At 53.0% G+C, this 24,887-nt stretch overlaps 2 protein-coding genes across 4 annotated transcripts; one reads left to right on the top strand and one right to left on the bottom strand.

Moving 5' to 3' along the window:
* The first annotated feature begins 8,467 nt into the window (after positions 1-8,467).
* On the top strand, positions 8,468-14,590 carry LGALS2 (galectin 2). 2 transcript variants are annotated; one of them, XM_063154488.1, is made up of 4 exons: positions 8,468-8,696; positions 12,788-12,870; positions 13,082-13,241; positions 14,388-14,590. In XM_063154488.1, the coding sequence occupies exons 1-4, from the start codon at positions 8,691-8,693 to the stop codon at positions 14,532-14,534; spliced, it is 396 nt and encodes a 131-aa protein (XP_063010558.1). In that variant the 5' UTR covers positions 8,468-8,690; the 3' UTR covers positions 14,535-14,590. The 2 variants fall into 2 exon arrangements, with proteins under 2 accessions (XP_063010558.1, XP_063010557.1); XM_063154487.1 differs by lacking the exons at positions 8,468-8,696; positions 12,788-12,870 and having other exon boundaries at positions 12,930-13,241.
* An 846-nt stretch (positions 14,591-15,436) lies between these two features.
* CDC42EP1 (CDC42 effector protein 1) lies at positions 15,437-23,549 on the bottom strand. 2 transcript variants are annotated; one of them, XM_063154485.1, is made up of 3 exons: positions 23,214-23,549; positions 18,876-19,760; positions 15,437-17,882 (listed from the first exon to the last, which is right to left on the bottom strand). In XM_063154485.1, exons 2-3 carry the CDS (start codon positions 19,318-19,320, stop codon positions 17,083-17,085), a joined length of 1,245 nt encoding a protein of 414 aa, XP_063010555.1. In that variant the 5' UTR covers positions 19,321-19,760; positions 23,214-23,549; the 3' UTR covers positions 15,437-17,082. The 2 variants fall into 2 exon arrangements, with proteins under 2 accessions (XP_063010555.1, XP_063010556.1); XM_063154486.1 differs by lacking the exon at positions 23,214-23,549 and adding an exon at positions 21,831-21,941.
* Positions 23,550-24,887: the final 1,338 nt, after the last annotated feature.

Below are 24,887 nucleotides of genomic sequence, written 5' to 3'. Positions count from 1 at the left end.
AACTCCAGTCCTGGCTGAAGTCCGGGCTGTGGAACAGCAGGAGGAGGCAGTCCGGCGGCGCCCTCCCTGCAGCCTGGCTGCTCAGTCTCTGCCACCTGGCACTACAGCCAGCTTCTGCCCCGCTGCTGCTGATGGTGAGGAGCAGCAGGGCAGAGCGATCCCAGTGCTGGGGCAGGGTGGACGTGGAGCCAGGGATCAAAAGAAAGCTGTGACCCAAGAGGAGGGGGAGGGAGACGCTGAGTCTGCATACGCAGATTACCCAAGGGTGGACCTGGCTTTTCATAGGTTCCATTCTAGTCCCTCTGGCTTCATCTGTTTTAGTAAGTGCAACAGGAGCAGGGCTGGGCCTGAGCATTGCCTCAGGATGATAGCTTGTGTCGTGCAGTTGTTAGCAATTCCCCTGCCTTGGTTTTGAGCAGTGCCACAGTGCCCAGGCATGGCTGGGGGACAGGGTAGGCTGGGGGCTGTTCCAAACAGAGCCTTGTTGCCATGCTTTTAACCCCATGGATGGGAGCTGTGTTCTGCTCCTTGGCTTTTGGGGCCAAGGGTGAAACAGCTACACCCTGTAAGCCCAGGTCCTTCAGAAGACAGGTTTTTGAAGTGCAGTCACCTGCAGCCTGTACATTTGTCCTCTAGTTTTCCAGTGTTTTCCTCGTTGAAGATTAGGGAATGTCATGCAACAGGTCGTGGGTGAGTGTGTGGGATGGAGGTGTGTGTGCCAGACTGAAACTGGGAAATGCTCTGTCTGCTGGGTATGGCTGAACTGTGGGTTGTGACTCAGTGTCCAATACTCCATGCTATGCATCATTGGCTGCATTTGACCTTCTGTCATGTTGGGTGGATGGGGTGAGATATTAGGAGAAAATTTTGTCCAAGCAAATGAGGTCAGTGTGTGGGCCTGCTCCTCGATGCACGGATCAGACAGGCCTGGGCATAAAAGCACGTGGAATTTGCCCTTCTGGCTCTTCTGCTTGAGGCTGGCAGAACAAGGAGCCCATGGAGCACATGCTTCTGCAAGAACTTCCCATGCACACACACCTGTGTCCTCTTTCCCCTGCCACCCCAAGCCACATCAGGTTTGGGAGCTCAAGCCAGGGAGCAGAACAGGGGCAGAGCTCATGTATCCCCCATTTAACATGCTGCTGACAGACGTGTCCCCCAGCCAGAAGAAGGAGCAGGCGCCTTTGACCAGCCTCTGCCTTGTCTCCACTTGGAGGGACTTTGTTCAAGCCACTCACTGTTCCCCTCAGCTCCACAGGCTTTTCAAAGGCAGTGTCCATGTTCTGGATGGTTCTTGCTGCAACCACCTTGCACTTTTGCTGTCCCTGATGAGCAGCCCAAGCCCCCTCATCTTGGAGAGGAGGGAGATGCTCCTAGCAGAGGGTGCTCCTCTTTCCACAGAGGTTGCTCCTCCCCAAAGAGAGCAGCTTTGCATATGGAGTAGCCTGGTTCCCAGCAGCGGTGCTCTGGCTGAATTTCAGGAGGGTACTGGGATTTGGTAGGGTTGAAAGCTTTGATGTCATGGCATGGTTCAAGAGTGGGCTATGAGACTTCTTCCCTCTGACTGCTGTGCTTCTCCTGCTGGTGTCCAGAACTAGTGTGAGGCACTCTTCAGCTCATCCTGAGCCATCTCTCAGGGAAGCCCTGTCTCTGACAGGGATGTTCAGGAAAGATTCCCACCCCTTTCCTAATGAGGCCGAATAATAGAGATGTTCCTCAGGGATGGTGTTGTAAGCAGTGCTACGTGCATGTTCAGGACCAGAAAGCAGGTCTCCACTGGCTTTTCCCTGCTGTGTGGATGTGTGTCCCATCCTGACAGAAGAGATGAGATATCTGCTGCAGATGGGAACTTGCCTGGCAGTCGCAGCCACCTGTCCTCACATTGTGCTTATCAGATCTCCCAGCTTGGGAAGTCTGTTTGAGTCTGTTTGTTGGCAACCGTGTTTGAGGCTATTCAGCCTGTGATATGATAAGATTAGTCAGGGGTGAGTAGCATTGAAGGCATTTAGTTTCAAATATTCTTTTCCTCTCTCTGGAGCAAGCATCCTCCGTCCAGGAATCTGACTGCAATTAAAGCCTGGTGTTTGTTTTGCTGCTGGGGGCTCTCCAGGAGGGGAGCAGCACAAAGAAACTTGGGGGCAGCTAGAGAGACACAGCCAGGTTCTGGCCCCTGCGTGTTGCCAGTGGTGAGGGAAAAAAAGGACAGCAGGAAAAGGCACAAACTGGAAGGAAGGGAAAGAGAGCCAGAGAGAACAAAGAGCTTGGCATGACTGCTGGGAATGCAAAATAAACATCCACTGTGCTCCAGTGAGGGCTGATGTACTACTGGCCACATGGGTCAGAAACAAGAGTAGAGGCTCGTGGGTGCAGTCCAGAGAAGGGACAGGACGCCTGTGTGGGACAGGGTGTGCCTGAGTGCCCAGTGTAGTGCTGGAAACGGAGACCAGGTGTCCCATCAGTGCAAAGCAGTCACTGCCCTGCTCCCTGGAGTATCTAGTGGAGATGAAATACCTCAGGGCAGTTCTGTGGCCCAGCTCTTTTCCTGTGTCTCACTCTGAAGGTCCATAGGTATTTCTGGTTCCCTCCCCTCTGGAAAATGGGAGAAAAGGAGTATGGAGAGTCATTTGTGTGGGCCTGATCTTTTCTTAGATCTCCTTCAGATGCCTGCAGTTCCCTCTTTAGATGCCCATTTCCTGCACTGAGTCAGTCATTTGGGGATTTGGACTCCCTTTTTTTTGGCAGCTTTTCTTTCCCATGTTCATCTGGTTTGGTTTTTACTGTTTCATTTTGCAGTGCCATCAAAGGGAGTTTGTTCAAGCTGATTTTGCAGCAATGGATAGTTTTGACTTGACAACCCCTTCCTTTGCAGACCTCAGTCATGGCTTTGGGTCCAGGGTGGGACACCCCTTCAGATGCTCTCAGAGCTGCTGTGTGGTAAGGTGGCTTGCTGCTTCCCAGTGGAGATGAAGGATACTTGGCTTTAGTGACGTGAGCATGGGAGAACAGACTTTTTTTTGCTCCCCTTCTTTCCAGCCTATGAGCTGTTAATTCTTGTGGCTTTTCAAAACTTGCTATTTCTCCCTTCACATTTCTTTCTCTCTTATTTTTTTTTTTTTCCAGTGGATGAGCCACCATTGGCATCGTGCCTTGTGCGTGTGACTCAGTTGGATTCTGCTTGTCTGAAAGATTCCTGCAAGTCCTCAAGAGTTGTCCAACCTGCCTGGGCTGAGCGCAGGAAGCTGTGAGAATCACTCTGAAAGGGAGACTCGGCAGGCACTCTCACTGCTCGCCCTGGCTGTGCTGGGGGGTTGAATCCAGGATGGCTGCTCTGCGGAGGGAGGTCCCCAAGGAGCTTTTGTATAATGGTGCAATGCTGCATTTCTGTTTGGCTTATTCTAGTTCCAGCCAGCTGGTCTCATGCTGCCTCTGTTGTGGGAAATGGCCCCCTTGAACTCAATCAAATTGGGCTTGGGGCATCTTGGAAGTGCCATGGCTTCCACTGCAGGAAGACTTCTGTTCTTTGAATGCCTCTGGTTTTCAGACTTAATTGGACCCACCCAAGGGCTGATTTTTTCCAGAGGCACCGAATGCCTCAGTACCTCCTGCTGATAGTAGATGGTGTGATGAGAGATCAGCATCTTTGATACTGCAGTGCTATCAGCTAGGAGAGCACAGCTTCCTTTTAGCTTTTTGCACAGGTTTGCAAAATGATTTGATTTGATTTTGTGGCCGTGAAAACTTTAGGATGAGAATCCAAAGAGGAGGAGTTGATTTTGGATGTGAACTTGGGTGTCTGTGCCTCAGTTTCCTCTTGTGAGGGAGCTGCCATCTTCTTTGCTCAATGGTAAGATAAAACTGTTGCAGATGATAATCTTTTGGTGGAAGATGCAAGTGGACCACAAGACCTCATGAAACTGATCCTTTGTGGAGTGCTCTTTGGAGGATCCTTTTCCCATTAAGTTAATATATCTCATCTAGAGATTGTGGGTAAAGCTGTGTGATCCCAAAAATCCCAGAGAGAGAGAAGCTGTGAGCTTTCTATACATCTTCTATTTTCCAGCAGGGAAGCTTTCAACACCAGGGAATTATTATCTCCAGGCGTGTTTTTGAAAGCCTTTCCCACAACCCGCATTTCCTGGCATGCACCTATGAGTGAAAGAATTGGAAAAATGAAGTCTGGAAATGGAACTGGGTGGCATGCCATCAGTGCTCTGACCTCCCTTCTCCACCCTCTGCCCCTTGTGTTCATTCTCCTGCCCCTCAGCCAAGCTGAGGACAGAAGACATGACTAATCTGGCTGCTTGGGTTGATAAAAATGACCCTTTACCGACCAACTTCCTTGCAAATGAGCCACCTTTCTCCCCTTCCCTGTGCACAGCTCAGACCACACAGAAATGTTTATACAGACTTCAGAGCTGCCTGAGACAGACATTCCCTGCAAAGTTCAAGGACATAACTTGGAAAGCATCTATCAGAGCACGTTTGAGCTCTCCCATGGAGATGGGAGATGCCAGCCACCATGGCACCACCACCCTTCAGACAGAGGAGGGAGAGAGATGGAGACTGAGGCTGTACTTGTTCCCTGTGCTCTTGATCTGCTCCCTTGCTTGATGCAGATTCCCTTTCTCACTGCTGCCCCTAGCCCCGAAGAAAGGTGTGGGATTTCCCCCACATTTTAGTTCTTCAGCTATCTTTGTCCTTCCTTCCTTCCTTCCCCCACTTCCTAAGGAAGAGAAATTGCACCCTACAGCTGAAGAGGGGTGATGTTCATGGAGAGCCTACTGGATGCTGATGGCCTCTGATCTCCTGCCCTCTGGTTTAGATCATGGATGCTAATTCTGTAGTTTCCACTGGTGCTCTGGATGATGCACTGTGAGGAAGCTGAGGCAGGAGGAGGGGCAGGAGATTAATCTCTAGTCCTTTGTTCCTTCCCATTTTACCTGATCTGAATGTGGAGACCAGTGCTTTCTCTAGAGGAGCCATCCCACTCTGGATAACATCTTAGGCAGGGGCTTGGTGCTCCTGGGCACTTTTTTCTTGTGCTCATCCTTGCTTTGGCTTCTCCTGCATCTCCTGGACAACTGTGTCCTGTAAACACCCTTCAGATCCTCAGACCTGCTTACCCAGTTTCTTGCTTACCTCAGTGTTTGGCTGAGGTAAGTACACTCTGTTCTTTCGGTCCTCCTCTGTTAGGAAGCTGGCTGACTTTCAGAGCTCAGGGATCAGCTGGGGGTAGGTTGCAGCACTCTCTGCTGAGAGACCAACCAACACCTCTTGACTAAAGGAGAAGCTAATCCTATCCAGGAATTTCTGTACTGGCAAGTGGAGGGCTGAGCATCTCCGTTAGGAGGTGGTGGAAGCTTCTGCTCAGTTGTGTCCTGAGCCCTGGCCTCTGAAAATCCACCCCACAGCCCTCTAAGGCAGGGGTCATTCCCCCCTAGGCTTAATGAAGAGAGGAAATCAAAGCAGAAACAGGCCTTAATCACAACTGCCATGAGGAACCACAACCAGGGCCCAGATGAGGTCAGAGAACACAGTTTAAATCAGGTCACTGCTTGAGATTTATTGTGTGGAGTTTTTCTTTTTTCTTTACTCTCGCACTGAAATCTTTCCCCAGAGGCTATTCAAGGAAATAAATAGCCAGTGGAAAGGGACAATAGCTTGCTGTGGAGTACAAATTATATGAAGCAGTAGGAAATAATAGCAGAGTAAGCAGCTGCTACTCCGAGAAAGAATGCATGGTTGATCTCTCCAGCTCCCTTTGCCTTGAGCAGACACTGATGCCTGGTCCAAGGCACAGGCTCCCTCGGTGCCTGGAGTGCAGCGTGGGACAGGTACCTCTTCCATGCTGCAGTGCCATTCTCCAGTACCACTTCTTTGGTGCCTAGTTAGCACCAAGCCTTTCATGAGAGTGCTAAAGGGATCTCTGCCCTCTTCTTGCAGAGCTTGGGTTGATGTGGGGACAGTGGCACATGCATCCATGCACCCAGGATGGCTGCCTTGCCTTCCTCTATCTTCCTGATGCCTTCTGGATTGGGTGTTATCTCTGGTGGTGACCTGTGTCACTCCTGCAGGGAGCTGTTCATAGCTCATGTTGTCTGCAGAGAATGTGTTGGCTGCCCTCTCCTCTGAGCCCCTTGCAGCCCTTCCTCAGAATCCTGTTGAGAGAGAGGGTGGGGATGATTTTGGCATGCTGGATTGGTGTGGATTCTGGGGGCTGTCTCTGCCACAAAAGGCCCTGAGAATCCTTTAGCTGCTGAGTCTGCCTTGGCTGGGAAGTGGAGAAGTCTGTGGTTTTCTTCCGGGCTTCACACCTAGCTGGCTTATCTCCTGCCCAAATAAGAAAACAAAATAAATCCTTCTGCCAGCAAGGATGCTGCCGAGGATCTTGGCAGCCTGCTGGGGAGGGTGGCATTCAGTCTGTTCTCAAAGGCTGTGTGGGTGTCCTGTGGCTGTGGTGGCAGCTCTAGGCTATGGTACAGCAGGTGCTGCTGTCTGGAGGCACCCAGGGTCCTGAGATCTCATTGGTGCTCCTGGTGGCCTGAGATCACTCAGGACTAGCGGGAAGGCTGGGAAAAATTGTTGTTTTACCCCAAAATTTACCATGTGGGACCTCTGCAATAGAGCTGCTGCATTTTATGGGGTGAAAGCTGTCTGCAGAGGACCTTCCCTACCATTCTCCTGGCTGAAAGCCAACATGCTTGCATTAGGCTCTTCCCTTCTTAAAATATATTTAGGGTTATTTTGTTTTCTCCATGCGAAATTGCAGGCCTGCCTGCTCCCTGCTGGAAGCTCACCCTGCCCTTGGGTCACAGGTGGCCCCCACCCTCACACCAAGTGACTGCCTGTTGGGTCTTTGCTGTCCCTCTGAGAATGCAGCAAATGCGCCTCTGGTCACAGTGATGTGAACACGGGTGTCCCATACCAGTACAAGCCAACTGCCCTCTGGCCTGGGTAGAAATCTAGGGGTCCCTGGCGGGGTGCTCCCAATCAGGTATCCTATTATAGGATCATCTCTCTGGGGAGTGAAGGGTTCCTGGATCCTTTGCACCAGCAGCTGCCAGCTTCCACAGCTATTGTTTATGTTTTCCTTACTGCACAGATCCTCCACCTCTTTTGCAGATGCTCTTTAGCCGGATTTCCTCTTTCTTTGGGATTTACATTCCCATGCTATCATTGTTTCCCCAGGCTTTCTGCTTTGCAGTGTCAGCAGGGAAATATCAACCTGCCCCTGTCACCCTCCTTTCATCATCCCAATCGCCATCTCCAAAATTGTCCAACTGCAGTGGAGAATTTTGTCTCTTCTGGGGTCCCTAAAGTCTCATCCCCTTCTGGATGTGGGGAGCACATACCCCTGCACGAGGGAGACCATCTGCACAGGGCTGGTGTGTGACCACGTGGAGGCTCAGCTCTGCAGACGAAGGAAGTCGCCAGTGCTGGCAGAGTTGCTGCCTGGCTTCCCACTATTGTTCCCAATGGCAAATAAAAGGGGGGTGAACGCCCCTGCTGAGCATTGTAGGAGGGGGTAAATGTTATCTTGATAAAATCTCATGGCCCCTCTCTGAGCAGCTCGTGCCTCTTTCCTGCTCGCCTCTCTCTCTGCATATTCTCGCATCCCCGGTACTTGTGGCTCTGCACTCAACTCTCTGCACAGGGTTTTACTCATCCCTCAGACAGAATCACAGAATGGGTCAGGTTGGAAGGGCCCACAGGGGCTCATCTCCTCCTTTCCCAGCCTCCCTGCTCCAGCAGGATTGTCCCAGAGCACATTGCACAGGACAGCATACTGATGGTCCTGGAATACCTCCAGTGAGGGAGACTCCACAACCTCTCTGGGCAGTCTGTTCCACTGTGCAATCACCTGCACTTCCTCATGTTCAGATGGAACTTCCTGTGAATCAGTTTCTGCCCGTTGCCTCTTGTCCTATTGCTTGGCACCACTGAGTCTGGCTCCATCCCTCTGACACCCTCCTTCAGATGCTGGTAGACATTGGTGAAGTCCCTTCTCAGTTGTCTCTTCTCAAGGCTGAACAGGCCCAGCTCCTTCAGCCTTTCCTCATAAGAGACATTGCAGTCCCTCCATCATCTCCATAGCTCTCTGATGGACCCGCTCCAGGAGCTCCATGGCTCCCTTGTCCTGAGGAGCCCAGAACTGGACACAGTAGGAGACACACACTGCTCTCCCTCTCAGGCAGCTGTAGGGAAAGGGTTAGTAATTTGCAGTACATGCCTTAAACAAGGGCTTGGTGGTGAACTTGTTGCAGAAAAAAAGTCACAAGTGCCTGTGCACAACCCATGAAGGAAACAAGGTTTCAGTTTTGGTTCAGTTCAACTGAATCAAAACTGTTCAGGTCAAAGTTCAACTGTGGTGTGTTTGGATAAGAAGTGAACTACTGTGGAAGTGCAAGAAGTGGGGTCACAAATAGGACACTTATATTTTGAGGTACTTGTCTCACACAACCCCCAGAATCCCCTGGTGACCATTGAATTAAGATCTGAGTGTGCACGATGGCAGAACCATGCCTACTCTTCCCTCACATGCTAATGTGGAACTGAAAGCCACTTCTGCTTCTGCTTTTTACCCAATAAGGGACTGCATAAGAATTATTGAGGAAATAAAGCGGACTGGATGAGACCCCACCATCAAGAAGCCCAAGGCACAGAAGGACCAACGGGAGGCTGCTAGATCCATGGAGGTGACCACCTTCTACTTGACCTATCTCTCTTCTTCTCCCTCTCTCTCTTTCTCTCTCCCTCTTTTCCATATAAGATTAATTTTGTAAAATAAAGTTGGCATTGTTGAACTGGCATTTAGTCTCCTTTCCACCTTAATTTGGGCAGATGACTTCAACAGTAAATTGTAGCATTTTAATTGGCATCACCATTTTCTGGCCCAAAGTGCTGTTCAACAATTCCGAACTTTGACTGTTCTTCCCACCTGGTGGGAGATTGACCAAGCCTTTACTGTTACTTTTACCATCCCTCTGTGGGTGACATCTTTCTCCTGCCTGGTGTGCCCAGGTTGCCTCCTTCTGAGGGAGATAGTTATCAAGGGTGACCAGTGTAAAGCTGAAATTTTACTCTGTCTTGGTAGTTGCCTCTCTCCTCTAGGGCTGGAATGGGTATAAACTAATTGTGATAATGTACAGGCAATAGCTGACCACATCACTAGTTTGCAGTTCGAATGAAAAATGGGATGAGGAAAAGGTAAGTTGCCCATCAAAGGTAAGAAGGTAAGTTATTTGTGCAGATTTGGGAGGTTGTTTATCTTGTGTGCAAAAATCAAACCTGCCTCCTGAAAAGGGTTGCAGATCTAAAATTTACGAGTTTGAAGTCAGAAAATGAGGTTCTTAGAACAGCATTGTCTTTTGAGAAAGGGACACGGGAGAAATCGTAAAAGCTAGTAGATATTCTTTTAAATAAAAATGAACAATTAGAAAAAAAGTTCTGCAGCTGAAATATGAGAAAAACAGATGCAGAAAAATCTAGGTAAATTACTATTAATAATATAATTAATATATTATTTACATTATATTAATACATTACTTAAATTATTTAAAATATATTAATAAAATACTATTAATAATATAATTAATAATATTAAATATATCACAGGGTGGTATATTGTGAGGATCTTGAAACATGGGATGGGGACATTTGGTACAGTGGTGGTGATTTAGAGGCAGACTCTCACGCTACCCCAAAAGCAGAAAAAGTTCAGCCTTTAATTGAAACTGAAACTGTGGATGAGGGGGGTGGAGAAACTCGCACTACTGTTCCCTGCAGAATAAGATACATTGCGGGAAGAACATTCTAGATGTTCAGGGGAATGTGAAACTGAATACAAGTTTCTCTTATGGGCAGAGATCAGATCTTGCTGAGTGAGGAAGAGGCAGAAAGATTCTGGTGACAGAGTATTTTTAACTACCACCCCGGGTAACCATGACTACTCATTGACTGCCTGAGCTGCCTGCTGGGCTGGGGGCATAGACCCAGAGGACACAGGAAAGCCTGCTGCTGTTTAAAACGACAGGATTCTCAGATCTGGCAGCCTCTGTGCAAAAGGCAGCGTGTAATTAAGCAATGTATGAAAGACACCAATTAAGGCGAGTCCTGATGGTAGCTCCTGTCAGTCCAGCCCTATTAACTCCTCCCCTTTGTGGCCTTCCAGATAGGCTGAAAATGTTTGTTTCAAAAGCCCAAATTCACATACAAATGGATGGTACCATGAATATTACTGCAGCAGTGGCACAACCATCTACAGACCAAATTCACATACCTACCTGGTATGAATTCTCCCAGGAAATAGGGAATTATTGGTGCCATATGGGATGTGTTGGAGCAACCTCTGGGAAGCCACCTGAAGCCCCCTGGTGAGTCTGTTGAATTTAAACCAGCACAGCAAAGCCAAAATCTAAACCAAGACTTGATTCCATTAACAGTACCCACTGCTGCAGGTATTGATAGGGTGGTGACAGAGCTGAAGTTTTCTGTGTTACCCTTGGGAAGTGAAAGACAGTTCTGGAAAAATCCATCAAATTATTGCCAGATGGATAGTGCCCTCCTGTTAACCCACTGTGCACTGGTTAGACAGAAATGGAGCAATTCCATTTTATGGTATTTCCAGGTTATAGGAATCCTGCATATTAGAAACTGCACCTAGAGCTGAGAGTTCTCCTATTCCAACCTTAGGCACCCACAGCAGATTTTAGCTTTTCTGTGTACTATGTTCTGGTGGTTTTAATTTGTGTATGTATCTCTAAGTTTTGTTTACAAATTTAACCAAGTAATGAAGGTTAACAAGTATGACATTTGTAAACTGTGTTGGAAAGATATGCCTTGGTTTAATATGTTTATACTTAATGAAAATAAGCAATTACTGCTTGTTTGCTTTTGCCTAAGTCTGTAGAAGACCCCCTTCTCATGGGTATATTTACTAAGACTGGAATACCCAGGGTACTGTTCAGACAGCAAATCCTTACTCCCCAGAGAAAAAGCAAGTTACTGTGCAATTTAGCCAGTCATTCAGTTTTGCTCCAATATTTGAGAAGGGGACCCTGGGCTCTGTATTATCCCTGGGATGGCTGCAGGGCAGCAGTTGATAGGAAGGTGTGGACACAGCAGTGTGGTGGGAAAGAGACCCAATGTCAGAAAACACCATCCCCAGCACTGGTTCCTGCTGGTTCCATGATCAGCCCTGGAAGTTTCACCAACAGTTTCAGGTCCTCCGCAGTAAACAAATTTCCCAAGCCTGCTGGAGTTTATGACCCCTTGCTTGTGGGAAACACTCCAGGGAAGGAGTGCTTATCAGCACTTATCCTTTCTTCAGAATGTTTTAGGAAATGGTAGAAGCTGTCTACCAGCTGTCTGTGCAGCAGCAGGAGCACTCAGCTGCTCTCTGTAGGGCTTGGGAGAGGGACTGAGGGATGACTGGTCTCTCAAGCCTTGACCCCCTCCTCCGTCTCCTTTTTCCACTTGACTTTTGGAGTCTTGCAAAGCAGGGGCACTGTCTGCTGAGCTCTTACCTGGGAAGAATACAGCAGGGATGATAGTCTCCTGTGAGGACAACATTCCTATATCTAAGGATTAGGGAGGATGGGACTATTGAACCTGATGTGGCTTGGTGTGTGGCTCCTCAGGCTAAAAGGTTTGGGTTTGGATGGGGCTTGGATGGGAGGTTGCAGAGAGCTGCCACATATGGGTACTGCAATCCACACAGCTGAATCTAGAGCCACAAGAAGGGAAGGAGCTGGGATGCCACTCTTTCACTCCTGCAAAGGACGCTCCGTAACTCAAGCCATCTAGAGGGGATGTGTTGGTTGTCCTCTCCTCCAAGCCCCTTTGAGCCCTTCCTTGGAGCACTGTGGGGAAGGATGGTGGAGACCATTTTTGTCTGCTGGTATGGATTTCGGAGCTGCCCCTTGCCACAAAAGGAAGGAGCTGGGATGTTCTTTTGGGTGAGCTGTTACACACAGGAAAGAAGGGAACATGGTGGTCACACTTCCCTGGCCAGCTGGGAAGATGCTTGTCCTATCTCATGTCTAAAGTAGCACCCCTAAGGGCTCTGTGTCATAGTCCTTCCCCTGGGACCCCACCAAGGAGGCTGGGATTTGTTTTATTTGCTGGAATCCCTAGTAAGAAGTGTACATATGGAGTTTTTTTTCCTGGGATCAAAGCCTTCTGGCTTAATAGCAGCTGTTGGAGCTTTTTAGAAGCAGGAGTCATGTTAATGTGTAAGCCTTGGGAAGTTCAGAGCCATAAGGTCCTATGTGCAAAGCATTTCTGAGCTAAACTGCTGGTGTCTCCCTGCCTGGTTACTCTGCCCTCTGAGGAAAATGCCTGTAAGGGCTGCTGCTCCTGTCCTCTGTCACCCAGGGTCCTCAGCTCAGCAAGGCTGAGTGAGACTGGCGAGTCATAGCCACTCTCACCACTTGCATTTCTTGGGCAGCATTGGCTTTCCACCAAACCTTGGACAGTGCCCCTCTGCTCTTTGTATCTCCGCTGTCCTGCTTTCTCTTCATTCTGCTGAGGACAAGCCAGGTTTCACTTCCTCTCCCTTGGATGTCTCTTCTCTCTTGCGGGTTTCACTCAGCCCACTCTTCTCTCACTGAATGAGAAGTTCATGCAGGACTTGCAGTGTGGAGGGTTTTGTCATGAGAGGAGCACCAGCTGAGAGCAATTTATGTTCTCCTGGCTGGGATGCCTCCAAGCAGCACCCTCTAAATGGTAGTGCCAAGTCAGGAGGAATGGCTGAAGGAGCCCCACAGACTATTTTTCTCTCCCTTAGGGAAATATTGAAATCTTAAACCTGAATATGAAGCCTGGGAACACCCTGAAGGTGAAGGGCAAAATATCTGCTGATACTGTTGGGTAAGTACAAAGAAACCACCTTGCCATGCCGGGGTGGAAGGTGGGCTATAGAGGAAGGTGGTTTTCCAAGGTTGCCAGATACAAAATAGCACATTGTTGTGCCACCTGCAACACTGATGGAGGAACTGGGTGCAGAGATGCGTGTTGGATCTCAAGTCTTCCAAGACCCTCTCCTGTCCATGCATATGATTTTCCTCATGCTCCTTTACAGCTTCAGCATCAATCTTGGCTGCAGCTCAAGAGATCTGGCATTTCACTTCAATCCCCGCTTCAACGAGTCTGTCATCGTCTGCAACTCCAAGTGCTCCGATTCCTGGCAGGCGGAACTCCGTGATCGCCACCTCCCTTTCTTCAGGGGCTGCACTGTCAAGGTGAGGGTGCCAGCATGGTGTCAGGGGGTATGTGGGGTGTGTTTGGGCTGATAGGGTGTGAGGGGAAGCCCCTGGTTAGCAGATTCCCATACCATAGTTTTCCCGGTTCCACCCAATACCTCCTGCTCCCTCACCATGGCCCCTCTTCTGGGTTTTTGGTCCTGATTGCCGTTTCCACTCCTCTTTCAAAATTGCCATGTTTCTGGGAATTTTAAGTGAGCCCTGTCTGTCTCACACTTTGTAAGTGCTTCCTGGCCCCTCTGTCTGCTCAGCAGGGGAGTGTACCTGGGGCATGTACGAAAGTAAAGGGAGTCTCCAAGAAGCAGAGAAAGAGTTTGCTGCTGTTTACCTTATTTCTCTCCCTCCTTCCTATGTAAACACAGACTTTAAGGCAACCTCGAGTTTGGAGCAATGTCCAAAAGCCTCTCGCTGAACTCTTCTGTCCTAATTACTCCTGGATCCATGCTGCCAATCTGTCCTTTCTCTCTTCCTGCCAGGGATGCTGTCCTAGTTGCTGCCTCACCTTATCTGATGTCCCAAATCACTAACAGGGCTGCATTTAGGAGTAGTCAATTTAGGATTAACAGGACTGCATTTAGAAGTAGTCCAGTTCCTATATCTGTGGAGAGAAAGCTTGTTTCTTTAGACAGAACCGGCTCTTGGGGAAGGGGTAGTGAGGTGACGGCTTTGGGGAACATTGCCTTTAGTTTTGAATGACCAGTGATGCATTCTTGTCCTGTCTGCTTGTGCATGTTTATCAGCAAAGCTCCTTTTTCTGAGTCCTGGTGACCTGCTGAGGGCATTGGGGGGTCAGGTTTATTCACAACAGTGGTTGTACACCTTCCATATGCTCTGTGAATACATGTAAAGGCATACCTGGGTTTAGCTGCTGGGAGTTTACATTCTGAGTAGCTGAAACAGCCTTGGGAGAGATCCTCTCCCCAGTCATAGTCTGTATTCCTGCTTAGACCCTTGATATCAACTGCTCATTTCCTGAATCACCCTCACCTCAACTCCCAGCACCTTGCTTAAGGTTGTAGTGGACAGGTCTGACCCTCTTATGTAGTCAGGCCTTTTGCCTAAAAGCTGACGTCTGAATACCCTCTTTGCTCCCAATTCCTGCCCTTCTTTCTCTTTTTTCCCCAGTTCTTCATTGAAATGCTGTCGGACAAGTTCCGTGTGAAGCTGCCCGATGGCCATGAGGTGTGCTTCCCCAACCGGCACGGCCACCGCAACATCAGCTACGTAAGCATCGTGGGGGGACTGAAGATCATCTCCTTCAAGCTCACCTGATGGGCACTGCTTCCTGGCTCTAATAAAACCCAGCCAGTGGAAGTCTGGCTGCTCCAGCTGCTTGGTCTTCTGTGAGAGCTCTGTGTCTCTGTGCAAGCCAGTGACCAAGCCCAAGGTTCTCCCACCAATAGGAAAGAAGCCATTGTGGGATAATGCCAGGTACCTTCCACGTCAGAACAGGCTGTGGGCTTGAAGGGATGGTAGGTAGGCCAAAGCAGGCTGTAGGTGGGGTCCAGGATGAGGACACCATATGATTGCTGGGGAAACGGATGTGTAATCTTTTCACAAAGCTCCATTACTTCCTGCAGCCAAGCTTTTGGGAAGGGGGGATGGTGAATTGGGAAGGAAGGCATAAATGTAAATGAAGTGGCATTTGATGTGGCATTTGGTGCTACAAAAGTGCATCATTAAAAGGTGGCATGGGGATGACAGCACAGGTATGCCCCCAGCCAACATTCCTGCCATAGATAAGGGATTGTCTTCAACTTTCCCTTCTACCTCACCTCACTTATCTGCTGGCACATTCCAGTCAGGTTAGCCATTACTCTGACATTTCCACAGCAGATCCTACTCATCAAAAATGAGGCAGTGGGAATTTGGCCTCCTAGCACAGGACTACAGGCAATTAGTCCCAATTATTACATGTGCTGCTCTAACTCTAAAGTTCCTTGCCAACTCAAAAGTGAGACTGATGTGTGACAGCAAACATTGGGACACTTCAGGCTGGGTGGGAGGAGAGCAGAGTAGAAGAGCATCTTACAGGGAGCCTGGTCCAAGGCAAGGTGGCAGTGTCCTTGCCCTCCCTCTCCACTTCCTCACTGCCAAAGATTGGTGGCTGGGGCTCCAGCAGACATGGCAAGGAAGACAATAAGGTCACAGCAGCCAAGGGGATGCACCAGAGGTTAGTATCAAAACTGTTTTAATAAGGTCAATAATAAGTGCATGGGATACAGAGGGGAGGCAGAAAGGATAATTCCACAGATATGGATCTTTGGTCTTGTGTTATGGTCTGGGAAGCAGAGGGCAGAGGGGAGCTCATCCTGAGAGCCCAGGTCCCCACCCTGGAAGGTGCATGGGAGAATAAGGCTGATCCTGCTGGCTGCCAGTGGCCAGACCTGGGGACTTCCTGAAGCTGGTGCCTGCCCTGGTTTGCTGCTGGTGGCTGGCATGAGGCAGCCCCTTGGGGAGGCTGGGGCACATGGGCTTGTCCTTAACCTTGGTGGCCTGGCTGCAAGTGGCACTTGCACGTGCATCCTGAAGCTCTTTATCCTGCTCTGAAGAGCTTCCTGGCAAAAGCAGCCGGGTGGCAGGAGAGATGCGTGGGAGCAGAGTCCTGCAGCCATGGCCCAGCATCTCCTCCCACTGCACACGCCCCGCTGTCCCAGAGAACAAGGGGGGTCCTGTGAGGGTCCCCCCAGTGACCTCAGCCCCCGAGCATGTTGGCTCCACACCGTGGCACAAAGGCGCTTCTGTGAGGGCCAATCTGCACGCGGGCCAGCGTGGGGACAGCTCATTCCAGGGCAGCTGTGTCACCCAGGGCCACCCGGCAGGGGACAGCAGCCATGCTCCACGCCACCCTTGGGGAGGGTGTGCTGCAAAGAGGGGTGTGTGTGGGGAATGAGCAGGGGACAGGATGGAGACACAAACTGTGCCACCACCACCACGAGGATGGTGGCACAAACCAAGTGGCTGGAGAGGAGTCTCCTTGTTCTGAGGCAGGGGGAAAAGAAGGGATATTTAGGGCCTGAACTGCAGAATTTGGTGACCTGACAACCTGCCTTTGCCACTAGTCAGCCAAAAAGTTTCTCTCCTCTCAATTGCTGAGGGGAGTGGGGGTAAGGAAGGAAGCTGTCCTAAGCGATGCCCAGCAGCAGGAGGCAAGTGGAAACTTTCCTGATTATTTCTGTGCATGCTCTCACCTCCTGAACACCGAGCACACAGCTTTTTGAGGGAGGCAGGGGAAAAGAGAAAGCTCAGCTCTGTGGGGTTTGCCTGTCCCTTGGGACCCCAGCTGACCTTTCCCTGTTGATAGATGGGCTGTTCTGAAGGGTCTTGCACCAGCTGGAGCTGGGGAAACGCCATCCCCTTCTTCCCAGAGCCATCATTGGGAATACCTCTGGGGAGGCACGCGTGCCATTGCAGAGGAGGGCTGGGAACATCAGTGGAAGGATGAAGTATGTCCCCAGACATGCTGGTGGAGCCAGGTTGGGGCTTGAGAGAGGGGGTGCTGGGGAGAATGGGATGGGGTAGGAAGGATTCAGGGTTCCTTTGGCATATGGGGCTGTTCCTTTGATGTCTAAGGGCCGTGAGGCTGGAGTAGGGGTGCCATGCCTGGCTCTGTGGAGCCCACTGGCCCAGCCCCAGGGAGCCCCCCAGGAGATGGGCTCTCCTCCTGCCCTCCCCGGCCTGCCCAGTGCCCCCACCTGGCAAGGAGGTCACCCACTGGGCCTGCTGGTGACACCAGCACCAGCGGGTGGGGCACAGGGAGGAGGGCAAAGACGCTGGCACCAGTATCTCTGCTGGGGCCTGTGATGGGCGGGATGGCTGTTCACACCTTGACTTCATCGTCCTCTTCCTCCTCCGCATCGGCATACTCGAAGGAATTGCTGCGGCCCCCTCGGGCACCGCTGTGGCTTTCCTGCAGGCTGGAGAGCTTGGTCTCCTCCTCCTCCTCCTCTCCTTGGTTCCAGCTGGCCTCGGGGGAGCGGCTCTCCCTTGTCACTCGTGACCCCCACAGGCTGCTGCTGGGGCTCTCCCACGGGGTCTGTGTCCGGGCCTGCCGGGGACCCTCACCCTTCTCCGGGCTCCGCGGGGTGCTGGTCCCACCGTAATGGCGGGCCAGGACCTGGGCTGCTCGGTCAAATTCTCCAGCCTCAATGGTGCAGTCGTTCCAGTGGCCTTGCCACGGGGACCCTGTGGACACTGGCCCTGGCCCCGAAGCCCAGACAGAGTTCGCTCCAGCGCCTTCGATGGCACGTGCCTCTCCGTTGGCATGGACCGACAGGCCTGGCAGTGAGCTGGCCCCTGACGCGTTGCTCTGCCTGGAGTGGTCCCAGAAGCTGGATGCTGCCTTGTCCTCTTCATGGGATGCAGGCACTGCTGGAGGGACCCTGTCCTTGGTCCCCTCTTCACACAGGAGGTGTGGGCCATCCTCCCCCACCTCGTTGCCATTGGTTTCAGAGAAGCTCATCACCTGGAGGAGCTCGCTCATCAGGGAGGGCCCCAGGTCGAGGCGGAAGGACAGCAGGGAGTCGGAGCGATCCAGCTCGTCCTCCCCGGGACAGGTGCTCTCTTGGGCCTTTTCCAAACGAGGGACACGAGGGATGGTACAAAATCCGGACTCCAGACCTGTGAGGCAGAAGGTATGGCTGGTGAGGGAGCAAGCCTGACTTAGTTCTGCAGGGGAAAAGGGACACTGCTGACAAAGTGGCTCAGGCCATACTCCTGTTAGTGGCACTGGCCTCTAAAGGACAGGTCAGTGTCTCTGTGGACATCTCCAAAGCCCAGAGTTACAGCAGAGGGTCTCCAGGTGGGCTCTGGGCTCGGCAAGCTGGCAGTGGGGCTGAGCCAGGCAGGTGAGACCAGGAGATGGCAGCATTGCCTCAGCCTGCCTTTCCCTCTGAGCCCGGCCTCCTCCCCCGGCTGCTGTAGGCACCCCTGATCCAACCCCCACCCTGAGACCTTCTGCTCCAGACCTCCTTCCCTGGGGAAAAGCTGAGCACAGCCCAGTGCAGTGAGGCTGGAGAGGAGCCATACAGATGTCCTTCCCACAACCCTTCCCCAAAGGGCACCCTGGCTGGCAGGGAGGGATGTGGACACGGTGGAGAAGGGTGTATGGAATCCCTAAGGAGCAGCATATGGAGATGTAGAGGCTGGCACAGCTAGGGACAGGGTTGGAGCATCTGTGTGGAGGTGGGGAAGGCCATGCTGTGGGTCCCCTTGACCTCACTACTTTGGAGTGGGAATTGCTGCTCTGTCCCAGCACCTTTTTGGCTTCCTCAGGGAGGCTGCTCAAGTAAAAAGGCAGATGGGGGGTGCTCCCTTACAGGTACTGCACACAGGCTGCCAGCTGTGTGGCGCTGCAGGAGAGGGGCAGAAACAGAGAAACCATCCCTGCCCCGCTTTGAGGGACACCCTGGAAGGAGACCTTCCAAGGGCAGGAGGAAGGTTAGGATTATCTGCTTGGAGCGATTGTCAAGACCAGGCAGTCACAAATATCCCATTCCTCCTTAAAACCTTAAGTTCCTCACTGTGGAGGAAACTGAGGCATGGAGCAATGGAGAAGGGCTGCAGAGGGTGCTCAGTACCAGGGCACCAGCCTGGGCCTCATGCTGCACTCACCATAGGCCTGGTGTGTTTTGGAGAAGCTGTTGGAGGTACTTTTGAAGGAGAACTTGCTGGTCAAGCCCCTGCTGGTGCTGTCTCCATCATACATGGCCTCGTTGAGCTGCGGCAGCGAGACGGCGTTCTTGATGATGGGCGAGACGGCGGGGGGCGCGGGCGAGGCGCCCACCTGGCCCCCGCTGCCCCGTCTCTTCAGCGGGCTGCGGCGCACGTGCCGCAGCGTCCGCGCCAGGAAGCTGTTGGGCTTGGCGGCGTCGGCCCCGCCGTGGTTGCTGAGGAAGGAGGTGTCCCCGAAGACGTCGCCGCCGCGCCCCACGTGCATGGTGTGCCGGAAATCGCCCAGCGGCGGGCTGATCATGTCCGGCGTCAGCTCCGACTTCAGCCGCCGCTTGCCGTGGGAGCCTGACACCCAGCTCAGCACCGGCAGCTTCCCCAGGCTCATGTTGCACCCTTCAGCCTGCCTTTGAAGAAGCTCCAAAAATCAGCCCTCACCAGGCTTCCGGCACTGGGGTGCTCTGTCACTTCCCCAGCCTCCCCATTGCTTCTGCTCCGATGCTCTTGGGGTGACGGTGCATGGCACTTTATCTCTCGGCAGGTTTCCCGCTTCCCTGTGCTACGTCGAGCTCATGAAATCACCCTCAGAGGGTACGTCCCCAGTGGTGAGGATAGTGGTGGCACGCAGATGTCCCCAGGGGGTGTCTGGGTCACCCCCTGTTCTGCGGAGGTCACTGAAGGATGTGTCTGGTCGTAGACTTAGAGGTTAATCTGCTGTCCTCTACTGTCGCTGGGTGAGTGGGAGCCAGTCATGGATGGGACAGCAGGCAGCAAAGGGAGCTTCAGGTGGACTGGCAGGGCAAGAGCATTGGTCCCCTTGTTGGCCACCTAAATAAGGCAAGAGGAACAGTGAAAGCCTTGGACAGGATGTTCCCAATCCCATTGGCTGTATCCACAGAACTGCCTGAGGAGGTTAAAGGCAGTGCAAAAGGCAGTGGCGAGCTTGCTACTGGCTGCCCCTTTATCTGGCCCTTCTCCTGGGGAGGAAGAAAAAGGCTTTCCTCCAAAAACATGCGCTCTCCCTCACCTTGCTGACCTACCTCAGTATGCCTTAGTTTCCCGTCTGCAAAGCAGCTTTGCCAGACCCACACCACAACACAGGCCGAGGATTTCCCTCCGAGGCAGAACCTCCTCCCAGAGCAATGCCCTGCTTGGCTGCCCCAGCTCCTGGGGCGAGAAACCTCTCCCTCCTTTTTGCTATTCAGATGAACCCTTGAGGAGAGGGTGAGGCCTGGGGCCCATGTGCTTCTCGGGAGGAGTGGTGGGAAGCAAAAATGCAGTATTTGTATATTGCTTTGTTTGTCCTTCACTGGCTGGGTCCCTGGGAGCTGGGCAGACATATTGGAGAAGCAGGGAGTTGGCAGTGTGGGGAGGGCAGCCGCTCTGCAGACAGGGGAAACTGAGGCACGGCAAGGGGATTGCCTGAGGCTGGAGGAGAAGGTGGGATGGGTCCCTCCACTCAGGCAGGTCCCAGAGGCAACGAGGGGCAGGCAGGAAGCAGCAGCTGGATGCACTGGATGCACGGCAGGGTGATGACCTCCCAGTCAGTGGGGAGGACTGTCAGATCAGCAGATCCCCTGTTGGCGTGCATAGCAAGTGGGAGAGGGTGGGCTGGGGAAAGGAGAGGATTTGGGACATCTCAGAGTGTTGGTGGCCTGGGAAGCCAGCTGGGGACGCATCCTTCCCTGGGCTCAGTTCTGTGCCTGGGCCATCAGACAGAGCTGAGTCCTGCAGCAGGGCTGGCTGTGGAGGACAGCATGCCAAGCGATGACGCAGGAGCCACATCTCTTATCTGCGTGTGCTGGGTCCCCCAGTGCTGCATGGCTTTCCCTGCCACATTCCCTGCCTCTCCTGCTTGTCTGTGCATCGCCTTGGAGCAGCCAGGCAGTGCCAGGACGGCAAAGGCCCTGGAGAAGGGGATCCTGGACATGAAATTGCTTTCCTGGCTGGCTAGATGCATTTTTGCTTTGCCCTGGCCTTGTTTGCTCACCCGGGGCCTCTCTTATCTGCCTGGGGTTAATGACTGGGGAAGGGAAAACAAACCTCCCCCAGCAGTGCCCAGCGCCATTGGCTGCCTCCCAGGGTGGCAGTGGCCTCCTGGGGTGGCAGCAGCTGATGGCAGCAGGGACAGAGTGGCGGCAGGCTGGGTTCCTGCTGGCCCCCAGGTCCTGTAGCTCATGTCGTCCTCCTGCCCACAGACACCATGCAGTGCTGCCTTGCAGCAAACCAGGCACGTGGCAGATTTGGGGTAAGGGCACAACTGGGGAGCTATTTCCTTTCTGTGGTGAAGGCCCACCCACAGCCATTGGGTCAGGGCTCTCCTGGAGTGCAAAGGAAACTACTGGGATGGTGCCTGCAGCACAACTGGGGTCTTGGGAGCACAGGGAGAGAGATGCAACCATATTTTTGAGCTGTCCCCAGGATCTCCCAAGGAAAGCACGTGACTCTGGCAGAGGGGATTAGGTGAGCTACAGCACTCAAGTTTTTCCCTTCCTCTGCACGATGGAGCCCCTGAGAAACCCAAAGTGGGGACTGACCCCTTTAGCATTTACTGCACCAGCCAGGGCTACTCCTACCCCCACCCCAGATCCCCCCACAACACAGCTGCCCTGCACCCCCCTATGTGGGACATCACACCTTGGGATGGGGTGGGGAGGCAAGGAAAAGGGGGGACGTGGGAGGAGAGCATCCCCTTGTTCCCTATCTGGACAACTACTGAGTGAGGGAGTGGGGTGGAGGAAAGTGTTTCTCCTTCCTTGTCCCTTGGTCACCACAGGGAAGCAAGCCAGCAACTCCTGGCCCCTGGCTCTCCTTGCCTGCTGGCAGGCAGCAAGTGCTGGGAAGAGGAGGGAGGGAGAGAGGGAGGGAGGGAGTGAAGCAGCTGGTGCCCAGCCCTACCTGGATGGCAGGTTTCTGGCAGGCCTGTTGGGCTTTTCCTCCTTCCATTCTCCCTCCTTCTTTTCTTTCCTTCTGCCCCTGGAGTGGCTCCCTGCCCCCTTTGAGCCCTCCCCTTCACCCGAACAGACTCCTCCAGGCCAGGGGAACTCGTGATTCTGTGGGCAAAGGGTGACCTGGGTGCTGTCCTTTCCTCCACTGGGCAAAGGGACCCTCTGCCTGGCCCTCTCTCTTTCTGGGTGCCACTGCTTCCATCTGGCAGCCCTTGGTGTTCGCCAGCTCCTGGCAAGCCAAGCCCACAGCCCACCACGGCCTCCCCTTCCCTGGCATACTCCCTCTGGCTTCCTTCTTGCCTCCTCTGGGAGGGCCCCTGCCTTCAAAGACCCACTGCCAGCACTCCTCCTCCTCCTCCCAGCCTGTTCCCCCCCGAGTTCAGCTGGTTACCACTGGTTTTCCACTAGCTGGGAATGGCCAGCGCTGTTCTGCTTGCTGGGAAGAGCGGAAACCAGAAAGGAGGGGAAAATAATCCAGATGTCTAGTTGGATAGAGCTGCTGAAAGCAGCCTCTTCCCTCCCCCAAAGGGGACATACTGCAAAAGAAATTTGGGGTGGTCTCAACAGCAGGAAGAGCGGGTGGAAATGGCAGTGGGTGGCCAGAAAGGCTTTCCCAGCCTTCCTGAGTGATGAAAAACCTCCCTTTCCCCGAAGGAAGGGAGGCAGAGTTCCCCTGTTGGGTGACTGCTTTGGGATGAGGAAAGCCAGCAGGGACAGGCTCTTGGGGAAGGGGGAAAGGAGCTTGGCTGGCTGGGCTGGGCCTCCCTCAGCTTCCCTGGAGCCGTGCCGGGCAGTAGGCAGATGCCTAAATCTGACTCCTGTGCTGCTGGCTGCTATATATACACAGTCATATCTCTGTACAACAAGGATATTTTTCCAAGCAGACGTTCTGGGACACAGAGGGAGGCTGGAGCTATGGAGATGGGCAGTTTCCAGCCATCCCTTCCCTGCCCACTTGTGAAAAAGTGCTCTCTTTCTTCCTCCATACCCCTAAAATTGAGGTGCCGAGAGCCTGTGGGGCTTTGAGGGGTATCGGAGCAAGGTTTGGGAAACAAGCGTCCTCCTGCCTTCCCCCATCCGTGGGACCCTCTTCTCACTCCCTTTCCTTCCCGCCTCTCCCCCCGTCCCGTGTCCCCTCTCCTCACTCCCAGTTTCCTGTTGCATTCCTGCTTTCTGCTCCCTTTATTTTTACCATCCTTCCCGTCTCTGTTGCCTTGCCACCCCTCCCGCTTCTCCCCAATCCAAACACCCTCTCCCCCCTTTTCCTTCTGGTCCCAACACGCCCCTGCCCCCAGCTCTACAAACTCACGAACCAAAAACTTTCAGGATTTACCTCTTTCGAACCAGCGTTATTATTTTTTTCCCGGTCCTCCAGACGAAAAGTTGCGAGACACTCTCGGCAGGCCCGAGAGTAACTTGTTCCAAGGATTACCGGTGCTGCGCTCCGGGATGCAGTGGGGGGAAAAGCGGAGGCATTGTCCCCTCCTTTTCCCACGGCTGTCCCCCAAGGCTGGCTCTCCCAGGCTGACGCCCTGATGCCACGGGAGAGAGGGAGCGAAGCTGGCGGGGAGGGGACGTGGGAAGGAGGAGGGCGGGCTGCAGCACTGCCGAGCCAATCCTCGCCTCGGCAGGGAGACCAGAGAAAATGAGATTTATTCCAACTATCCAGGACAGAAAACTTCAGGAACTTCTCTGCCGCTCCCCTCCTCCTCCCCGCTTTCCCGGTGCCATTTCCCGTATGCCGGCATTGGCCGCCTCCCGCTCCCGGGTGCCGGCTACAGGGGCTTTGGGGGAAGGAGGGAGGCCAGGCTGCTGTCTAACCGGGTTTGCAGGGCAAAGGAGAGGGGCTTGAACCCTGTGTGTGTGTGTGTGTGTGTGTGTGTGTGTGTGTGAGACACCTCGGGTATCACACAGGGTCCCCTGATCCCATATTGCATAGAAGTTCCCAGGGGTGTAGTAGCACTGCCAGTCAGGACTGGGGGCTGCGCCTGGGTGGTGGTACCAGGAGCTGTGGGTAGCACTGGGGTGAGCATTAGCAGGATGACAGCCTCCCCAAAGGCCACCTGGGCCAGCCTGGTGTTTGTTACAGAGTCAGGACAAGCGTCATACCAGCGAGAGTGTGTCAGACCAGGCTGAGGGGGTGGCTGTGGATAAATGCAAGGAGGTGCTCTTTGGTGGCACCAGGGAGAGCTTCTGCCCACACATGGGACACCAAATCCCTCTGGCATCGTGTGTTATCCCTTGATCAGTCCCTATTGGCACTAATAGGGCAGAAGACCTTATCAGTGCCAATAGGGGCAACCTGCTGGTGGGTGTAGCACCATCTGTGCCAGTGGTGACCCTCATGGCCTTCAGGCTTGGCTTGGTGGCCCTGCTGGGGACCACTTGGCCATGCACAAGCACCTATTCAGGGCCCTGCTGAGGAGAAGGGAGGTGTCTCTGCAGTGAAGGCGAGACAGGACTTGTTGGGGTTAAGTAGGGCTTGGCTGAAGGGATGACAAGATGTCTGCAGAGGAGATGTCAAAATGGAGCCTGGCCGGTCACTGGGCTCGCGTGGCTTGTGCTGGGGTGCCCAGGCAGGAGCACCCTATTGCTCAGAGCTTTGCTAAGCAGCAGTAGTGGGGTTTGGCACTGTTCTCTGGCTTCTCTTCTGCGAAATGGAAGTTGGAGTTTCTACCTTCCATGGAAGTTTTCTCCATTAGGAATTAAGACCATATGTGCATGTTGGTGGTACTTGAAGTGGGTTTGTGCCTTGGAGGAAGATGGAAGCTTATCTCTGATGGGAGATGAGCTCTGCCATCAGTGAGGAAAGAAGGAGAAATCATGACGTGCATCCTCCCGGCTTGCCAGGGGTATGGTATGCATTCCTTCCCCTAGGTCCTGCTCAGTGGAAGCTAATTGGGGTGGTGGGAGAGGCAGGAAAAGACCCTTTCTTTGGGTCTCCTGCCTCTGCGTGGCCTGCCAGGGCATTTCCCCCCACCCTGCCTGAGGGGCTCTCCCTCACCCC

Source organism: Melospiza melodia, chromosome 4 (assembly GCF_035770615.1).
Source record: "Melospiza melodia melodia isolate bMelMel2 chromosome 4, bMelMel2.pri, whole genome shotgun sequence".
NCBI classification, from domain to species: domain Eukaryota; kingdom Metazoa; phylum Chordata; class Aves; order Passeriformes; family Passerellidae; genus Melospiza; species Melospiza melodia.
The sequence above is the reverse complement of the archived record's forward strand: the minus strand, read 5'-3'. Positions and strand labels throughout refer to the sequence as shown.